This window comes from Alnus glutinosa, chromosome 8, assembly GCF_958979055.1.
Source record: "Alnus glutinosa chromosome 8, dhAlnGlut1.1, whole genome shotgun sequence".
Lineage (NCBI taxonomy): Eukaryota > Viridiplantae > Streptophyta > Magnoliopsida > Fagales > Betulaceae > Alnus > Alnus glutinosa.
The window spans coordinates 26794952-26804530 of record NC_084893.1 but is presented as its reverse complement, the minus strand read 5'-3'; the positions used below and the strand labels follow the sequence as shown (position 1 = coordinate 26804530).

The following is a 9579-nucleotide window of genomic DNA, read 5'->3' as shown; positions in this document are numbered from 1 at the left end:
TCCATTATCAGCTTGGATGCCCCAATTGAACTCCTTTGACTCCCATTTTCTGAAAGCGCTGCATATATTGTACTCACTGATTCATCAACCCAACATGTAAGATCTATAAAAAATGATAAAGAGACCCGAAGAGGCAGCAAACCACTCAGCCAGTGATCTTTCACAAGGCCATACTACAAAGAAGAACCATAATAATTCCAGCTTCATTTACTTACTCTATTGATGCATATGTCTCATTTGTTCATTCACAATTTCATTCAACTTTGTATAAAATACATGATATCAACTGAATCACCCAATGAAAAGATGTGTGCATATGGAGTACAGAATCCCATTACCAATAGGCTATTAGCTGGGAACTACTTCTCATGCTGTCGCATATCAATTCCCCACGCTGATGCCAACTGCAACAAGAGTTGGTCAGGCATCACGCCTTCCCAGTCCTCAGGAGGATCCAATGTTGAAGAAGCTTCATGTAAATTCAACAAAACCAACTTCTTCACTTCCATGGGAATGCTCAAAACATGAGGTCCATTTTCCAACACTACTTCAACCAACTGAGCATAATGAAATGAAATCAAATGGTAAGATACCGAACAACTTTAGGCATTTTTAGCCACACAAGGATAGAAATAAACAATTTTTTTTTTTTTTTTAAATTTTATTTTAAGTAATAAGTTGGTCTTATTAAAAGCGTAAGGCGCCACTAAGTACAACATAAATATACAAGAGAAAACACTTAACTAGAAAGCAAAAAACGAATAAGAAAATCGCTAAAACTAAGCAACAAAGGAGACACAAAAGCCACCGTCCAAAGATACAAAGCTAGTAAGGCATTTCAATGCTGGGAAAGAAACAGTTAACAAGAAGTATTAAGCAGCTGCACTATACAACTAGACGACCTGTACAGTTGAAGTTCCATGGTGAGGATGGTGCTCGAGAGACTTAAGGATTGAAAATTGGCATTTTTTAACATAAGAACTATATCATACTATTAGAGCAACTTTTTTTTGTATTTTATGTAGGAACAAAACTTATACTAGAACTCAAAAACAAGATGTATTCACTTTTCTCTCAAAGGGTTCTTAATTACAATGCTATAATTTGCACTTCAAACTAGGTCTTAAAAGCTAGTTAACCATGGGGCAAATTTTTCTTGGCCAGATGTTAACATTTGCTGGAGCAAGGTGGAGGGTAAGCTTGTGGGTTCAAGTCCCACCGGGATCGTGTAACTTACAAATAAAAAAAAAAAACAATTTTTTCAAATTAATCTTTTCAGAATATTTTGTTTCTTAAGCCTAAAGTAGCAAAATGTTAGCATCGATTATATGGTGCATGACTAAAATTACAGTAACGGAAACCAGGCAAGTCAAGATATACAAATCATAAAGAGAAATTGCTTGCATTGGCAGCTTGAAGAAAATGTGAAAATCACAAAAAAGTAAAAAAAGAAAAAAAAAAAAAGCCATACCTGTTGAATCCAAGACAAACACAAGTCAAAAAGGTTACGCTCTACTAGAAATTGTCCAACAGCATGCAAGAGCTCACTTGCTACATCATTTGAGAGTTGGTCAACCACAGGGCCTGATCTGTCCATTAGCTTTACAAGCAAGTGATCATCCCCTGTAGACAAAACCTCAGCATAGGCGGAATCCATATCACCCACTTGAAGGGCATCCATAGCGTTGCTCCAAGAAGTCCACACTGGGTCCCGGTCATGGCCAACATAATCATCTCCCAAAGCTTCTGCAGTCAATTCAGGAATAGCTACTGTGGCTGTGTGAGAAGTTCCACTGTCCTCCCCAGCCACCCGAATTGCTTCCAAAGTAGCTTCATCCTTTGAAGCTTGCCAGACACTTCTTGCAGAAGGCCCCTCACCAAGCCTAACAGGTCCGGCTCCTTTATTCCAAGCTCTCCTGCTGCCTCCTTGATCACTCTCATTTTCTGATCTCGGCGACCTACCATCCATACTACCACCACCTAGAGCTCTCCTTGAGCCAATCTGTCCATTTCTGGAAGCACCAGATACTGGAAAATCCCAAGCTTCAGACATGTCAGATCTCCAAGAAGGGCCCCTTCCTCTCATGCCCAAAGCAATTCCATCAGACTGGGCAATTCTTTCTCCGAAAGGAATCCGCCCATCACCACCCCTTCCAAATTTGGCATTCGAGTAATCAGGGAAACCATTATACTTGCCTAAAGGCCTATTGGAAGATCCCTCAAACCCCATCGCAAAACTACCACCTCTCCTGCCTGAGGATATAGACAAGTCTCGTGCCATGTCTTCAACAACTCTCTCAAGACCCCTTACTCTATTCTCTAAAGTTACCATGCTATCATGAGAGCCACCCATGAAATCCTACAACATAAGAAGTCACCACTAAGAAAAGCATATATAAGAACTGTTTAATTGATTGATGCCTATATTGAGTATACCTGCAGCATGTTCATCAGATGAGCTTGTTGTCTCTCCAGCTGCAACAACTGCCTCTGAATTGCCAACCAATTTCCTTTGTTATTGATGAACGATCCTTCAGATTGACCATCAGTTTTGGAGGACCCAACACGATTACTGGATGACTCCCTCTGGTTTATATCAATCCTATCATCACCATCAAATGCTCTCATTCTTGAGTCTTTTCCATTAATCCTCTCTTCAGGCCATTTATCCCGTGCAAGGTCATCGTGATCTCGCTGTTTAGAATATACAGCAGCAGCTCCTCTCTCCACATTATGATATTTACTGTTGAGAGATCCATGAGAATCATCAGACTGGATATTTCCAATGCGATTTGACCTTCCCCTTGATTCTGTGTCATTTGGCTCCGATTCTTCCACATTGTTTGAGTTTGAAGAACCGAGACACCTACGAGGAACAACTACTTCCACTGGCAAATCATCAGAACCCCTTGTTTCAAGATTATGGAAGAATTCTGGGTTTAGCTCTTTGTCAGTAAAGGCAGGAGCTTTCTTCTTCAACATTACAACTGCTTTTTCGAAAATGCCACCACTTTTGGCTTTGGAAGCAGGATCTGAAGTAGGGGAAGAACCATTAGATGAAGTCTTAGCTGGTTGCTCTGACGTGCTATCACTGGGATTTGTATTTTTCTGACCATTTTTTTCAGATGAATCAGCTAGCACAGGAGCTTCCCCATCTGAAAACATTAAGTACAACAAAAACAATCTAGTGAGAGAAACAAATATATAACCTAAGGATATTTTGAAGAACAAAACATTAGTGACATGCTTACCATGAGTGGGTTTATTATCATCTGGAGACCCATCTCCTTTGCCTGCAATATTTTTCCATAATTGCAACGCCTCCGTGATGCTATCTCTAACGGGCTTTATCTGTAAAACCAATTAATCATGATTACCTTTACTAACTAATCATGATTATGTTTATTTTCAAACCAATGTAAGTTTTGGTTTCAGAACTTCAGCATTCCTTCCATATGGACAAACATTGACTGCGAATTTCCAAGAAGATAGTTATCTTCTAACAAACAAAGAATTAAGGAGAGGAATGACAATATGAAAATATGTCCTTAACTTTATAATATTTGAAACATGTGTTGCATGTCCAGACAAGGACAATCATAGCAATTTACTCCAACTTGATACTTGGTAAGAGAGTCTATACTCTCCTCTTCTATCCCCCATCCCTAATTTGCCAATAAAATTTCAATTGACAAAAAGTATCTCAATAAGAATATGTTAAGCATTGCAGGTACATTGTCTATCTGATATACAATGAAAGAAGCCCACTGAAGAAAGATTATCTAAATGCCACAGGCGAAAATATGTTGATCTTCCTCTAAAAATGAGATGTTAGACCTAGTGACCTCCAAAAGAAAAGACAGAAATAAGACAACTACAGATTACAGAAACCAAGAACAGGTGCAAGTCTAAATATGAATGGAAAAGCTACCTTGTCAAAACGGCATGCCTCGAGCACTGTCAATGTGGAAGCAGCTTTATCCGAAATCAAATCACTTGGATGCAATGCCAAGGCACTTAATGCATCAGCTGCTGCTTTACGTGTTGCCCAATCCGTACTGCCAAGGCATTCATGGATACTTTGCAACAAATGCTCCAAGCTTTGAGGTGCAATTGCTCCCACCTGGAACAAACTCACAACACTTGAGAATTCCTAACCTTGCTCCTTCATTAACATACAAAAAGCCTCTCGCTAATTAATATTCTCTTTGGTATGTAAGTACTTAAATTTCAAAGATATTTTTTTTTGATAGGTAAGCAAAGAAATATATTGAAAAAGCGTAAGGCGCCCCTAAGCATACAGGAAGTATACAAAGGAAACTAAACATGAAGCAGTGATAACTGCCTTGTAAAACTCACACACATGCACAAATAATGCAAGACAAATGGAAAAACTGAGAAAAGGGAAAGTAAAATGAGAAACATACCACCCTCTGCGTAGTTGGTAAAAAGGGGAGGCAAATTAAAAATAGAACAAAATTTGAATATTTTTCTTGGCATTGATTAAGTTTTGGATAGAGCTCTTATTCAATCCAATATTTATATTTTGGCTCGTAGTCAAATATTTTGTCATCTTGGGTTAAAAATAATAGAAAATCTAAAAATGGATATAGCATAGATATAAAACAGTTGTTTATATTATCTATAAGCTAATTACTCTAATACACACAAATAACCAGCCATGCAGTACTCTCCAGGTAAAGCAGATCATGTGTGGTGGTGTTAGTTTCTCGACAAATTATCCAAATTTTGGTCAACTAGCTGTAATCGGTCTCTCAAAACTAAGAAGCTGCTTCAAGTACATGCAATCAGTCGCTTCTTACTCTAGTCAACTACATACTGCCTTACAAAATTTTCGAAAAAAAAATAAAGGAAAAATAAAGCCTAAAGATATGGTAGTAGTACCTCTACTACATTGTTCAATATATTTACAAAACCGTAGAATACTCAACCAAATAAAAAAATGAAGTCCCAAAATCATCTTCTCATTTCCTACATTTCCGCAAATGAAACATGCAAAGTTCAATTTCAACCACATTCACCCAATAATCATATCTTTCAACTAAAATCCCCAAAGGTACCCCAATTCAATTCAAGAAAGCAAATTCTCTGTACTTTCCCTATAGATTACCATAATGCATATAGTAATCAAAACATATCCGGCAACAAAAATTCAATTACATGTATATACTAAATTCCAACCCCATTTCCAACTAGAATCACCAAATGTTCCACAATTCAATCCAACATTCCCAAATTCTCTCCATATTCCTGCGTATTACCACAATGTGTATATCAATTAACACGAATCCAACGAAGAGAGAACGAGAAAACGAGGTGTGAAAGCAAAGCAAAAGCAAAAACCTGAGACAAGCTGGAGACGACGGCCAAGAGCGAGGCCTTGGCCAAGAAGTTGGGGTTGTTAAGCAACCGGTAGATCCTCGGGCACAGCTTCTGGAACGCCGAGACAGGTGGCGGCTCGGCGGCGCACTCCACCATCTTCGCCATGCACATCGCCGCACCGGATTGCACTCCCTTGTTCTGCTCCCCCATCGCCTCGAATAAGGGCCTCACGAACAGCCCCACCACGCTCTCATTGCCATTACCATTACCAGTACCAGAGTTCTTAAGGTACAGCCCCGAGAGAGAGCCAATGGCGTCGCGACACGCGTCCCGGACTCCGGAGTCGTTGTCCTTGAGGCGCTTGGTGATGTGGGAGATGATCTTGGTGAGGTGGGCGGATGCGGGGTCGGGGTGGGCGGCGCAGGTGATGGCGAGGAGGCGGAGAGAGTCCTTGCGAGCGGAGGGTTTGGGGTCGGAGGAGACGGCGTCGTAGAGGGAGTTGAGGAGCATGGGGAGGGCGTCCGAGGAGAGGGAGTGGACGGTCGCCTGGAGGTCGTCCATGGCGATCTGGTGGGTGTCGCGGTCCGAGAGCTTGGCGAGGGAGGTCAGGATCTTCTGCTTGAGCTCCACCATTGCCAGGTGGGAGGACACGGAGGAGGATCTCGAGGACTGGGTCGAGGGCTTTGCGGCCTTTAAGGACGATTTCGGCTCCTGGGAACTCATTGCGCTTCGTGGGTATGAATGCGCTGAAACTGTTTGTGAATTTGTCTTATAGAGTGAAATGGGAGCTACAGCCTACATGAGAGAGATCTGGGAGTCGACTGAGTGAGCGACTGAGTGAGGGAAGGGAAGCACAGTGGACGTGTTTTTCAAAAAAATTGAGATCTGGGTTTTGTGTGAATAGGTGGACCCATGGGCTAATCCCAATCGAGTGATCTTGACCCTTCATTTTTGGGGATGGAGAATGTGATGTGGGGCTGTGGAGGCCTGATAATTATAAGAGAGAGAGAGAGAAGTCACATCAGATCCGATGGTTGGAAATTGAGAAGTTTGCAAAATCAGCCAGGTGGTGGGTACGGGTGGATTTTTAAGGTGGGTGTAGTTGGGAGACGAGGATCCCTCAATTAAATTAATTTAAGAGGAGATTTAATTTCAATTTATTTTATGAGAAAACGAGTTGAAAAAATTACGCTTCTATTTCTTTTTACATCGCCTGAGCGCCTAAACGGCTAAACTAAATCAAATTGGGTGAGCTCTACGACTCCTATCTCTTGAGCGGTTCAAATTTTAGTGAATTTTAAAATAACCTAGTTTTGAGGGAATTTAAATAACACAAAATATTTATCTTTTCTCATTTTACCTTTCATTGGAAACTTCATTGAAATTTTATAAATTATGTAAGGGTAGGTATGAAATTTGTATTTCGTAAATAAATATTATTTTAATGGTATAAGAAAAAAAATGATAAAATAAGCTATTTTTTAGCGTATTTGAATATGAAAATAAAAATTAATTTTGTGCCATACATATATATTTCTTTTTTTAAAAAAATCTGTTGTGAAGATATAGCTTGAACTATAAGATGGAAAGGAAAGGATTTCAGAATGGAGCAAATTGCTGCATTTGCTTATCATTATCATTGTGATTTTAGGAGATTAAAGAAAAAAGCTCTCTAGACCAATTTTTTTTATTTTTTATTTTTATTATTATTTTAAAAAAAAAATTCTAAAAATATTTTGACTCTAAGATATAAACTTTTGAGAAAGTCAGATGACTTTATTTGAAGCATAAATACTAGTGAATTTATTTCACTTTCTATCATATATCATCGACCAACATTTGCTAACTTTGCATAAATGAAACGTCTGAGAAAATTTTATTTTATTTTTTTAGGCAAATTACTCTAATTTTTCAGTAGTATTATATTTAAACATCTTAAATGAGGTGGCAATATATATACAGGTGTACTCAAGAATAGCTTCGAAGATATGGATATTCCTAGCCCAAAGTTAGCCTTAGCAGGCCTATTCCGAATGAATCCTATGGACTGACTAAACCCGGCTAAGTTTAGATGGACAGGCGTACAAGCATCAAAGTGTATTTCAACCTATGCCACATGGACCCCTAAAGTCTCATTAGTTTTGGAGGCTAAGGGACGTTCGCATAACAAAGTGAGGGTCACTGAATCAAATCAGTTATCCAACCCCCTAACCAACTAAGCACATGAAAACATTACATAGAGAAGAGAATGAGCTCACCCACGAGGTACACATCATTCTAGGGCTGAGCAACTCAACAAGAAACACCATAAAACATAAAATAAAAGGAAATGCATTAAATGAATGACGCGACCTATTAATTATTAGTACAACCACTAAGAAACGAGACCGTCAATAAAGACGGTAAAACAAGGTGTATATATGAGTATGACTATTGCGAGACCCTTCAACTCTACCTGAACTCTTAGTGCAAAGGGACTTAGATAGAGACATGACCCTCGAGATACCTTTCAACCATACCTAAACAACTACAATAAACATTAATAAACACCAGTAAGAAACAAAAGAAAATACCAAACAAATAAATAAAAAAACAACATAATAACAACAAAGAGTCCAAAAGAAATGAGGATAAGGATCCTCTCTCGTTCAAAAGAATTAGATAGGAGCTGGTTAGTTTAGGTGGAGGGATAAACTTGTCATTTCACATTTTTTTTAAACAAATTTGCTCATCCATTTTAACTAACTGGCTCCTCTCTAATTCAAATGATCCAAATGCCAAAAAAAACTCTAATACAACTGAACAAGACCACTGCAGGTCTACAACATACCGGCAACATAAGAGACTAATAATGTCTTATATCATCATAAAATTAATGTCACATGTCTAATGGTAATTAATTACGTCAATTTGGAGAGGATTAAAAAAATATGATGGTCCTTTAATGGGATGTGTTTGTTAAGCAACCTAAATACATCATTTTTATACGACCTCAATATGTCTTGGATCGAGTAAGAATCGTGTAAAAATCATTTTCCGTATGCTTACAGCATTCCTCGTCCAACCATGGCAAAACAATCGCAAGATTACAAACTAATGATTGATTACAAACCGTATTAACATAAAAGAAAGGCACACCCACCAACTAGTCGTACAACCATGCAATGATGAGTGCCAGATCAACTGGTTTGGGGCGTGCGTTGACTGGTCTGCAACGCTCCAAATAAGACATTCAACAGTTTGTGGGAACTGGGAAGTAAGATTTAGATGCCCTTCTTGAAGGTGATTTTGTCATACATGTCCAAATTTAGCACCGACACTAGCAAGATCTCCATCTTCCAAGCACTCGGAACTCAAACTTTATGACCTTTTGCTTTGGGGGTAATCCTTAAATCTCACGCTTTATGATCTGCAAAGTGTTTCATTGTTAGCTGTGGATACTGATAGTTGGTGGGGTTCTTTTAATTTATGAGATTTGTTGATGAAAATCTTGAAATTTATGTTGTTTGTTTAAGATTTAAATCCAACTTGTAAATTTATTGTCTTTCAAGAACTGTAGTGGGAGTAATTTTTTTTTTTTTTGAAGTTTAAATGTATTATTTTGGTTTAATATCAATAATTCCGCTGCGTTCACTGCCATTTCGTTGTTGAAGTAGGTGGAAGTGTTCCTACTTTCACATTGACCCAGATTTTGATGGGTTTTGCTAGCAATTATTAACTTCTGTTATGAATCCTCATGCTCTAAACCTTTTCCTTAATTTGGTTTGATTAGGAAGATTCAGTATGGATTTACCTTTTCAGATCAGTCAGATTCATGCCTTACCCATCTGTAGCTATCACAATTGAGGAATACTTTATTGGGGCTCAAGCCACCATTGATTTCCATCACTTGGGATACATGTGTCTTTGGTTGCTGAATCTACCAGCAGTAGTATTTGGGCATGTTTGTTATGTGTTCTTTGTTTGTGCGAGTATGATTGCCTTAAGTTTGCAGCTTTGTTGGTCGAATTGTTTATCTGCCTGTTCTTCTCTATCTACTTGCTACCTGACTGTAAATTATATTGGGAAAATGACTACAACACAGAAATTAAGCTTTATTTCATACCATTGACATCTAGATGTGGTGGATAACAGACTGTTAGCTGCTTTCATTGCAACTACATCCGGCAAGCTCTGGAGGTTTAGAACTTCCCTGCTGGAAGATATCTCTATTTAGACTTGGAGACTAAAATAAAC

General features: G+C 38.6%; 1 protein-coding gene across 1 annotated transcript; it reads right to left on the bottom strand.

The window, feature by feature from the left end:
• Positions 1-183: 183 nt before the first annotated feature.
• LOC133875615 (microtubule-associated protein TORTIFOLIA1-like) lies at positions 184-6369 on the bottom strand. The gene is made up of 6 exons (XM_062313798.1): positions 5365-6369; positions 3932-4123; positions 3252-3351; positions 2437-3155; positions 1472-2359; positions 184-557 (listed from the first exon to the last, which is right to left on the bottom strand). The coding sequence occupies exons 1-6, from the start codon at positions 6064-6066 to the stop codon at positions 360-362; spliced, it is 2799 nt and encodes a 932-aa protein (XP_062169782.1). The 5' UTR covers positions 6067-6369; the 3' UTR covers positions 184-359.
• Between the last annotated feature and the right edge of the window lie 3210 nt (positions 6370-9579).

What these genes read in the sequence shown, in the direction of transcription:
- LOC133875615 (XM_062313798.1), bottom strand. Translation starts at nt 6,066, where the DNA reads ATGAGTTCCCAGGAGCCGAAATCGTCCTTAAAGGCCGCAAAGCCCTCG. An exon ending in AGGCATGCCGTTTTGACAAG is followed by an intron (nt 3,352 to 3,931) that starts GTAGCTTTTCCA and finishes TTGGTTTTACAG; the next exon opens with ATAAAGCCCGTTAGAGATAG. An exon ending in ATCTGATGAACATGCTGCAG is followed by an intron (nt 2,360 to 2,436) that starts GTATACTCAATA and finishes CTTATGTTGTAG; the next exon opens with GATTTCATGGGTGGCTCTCA.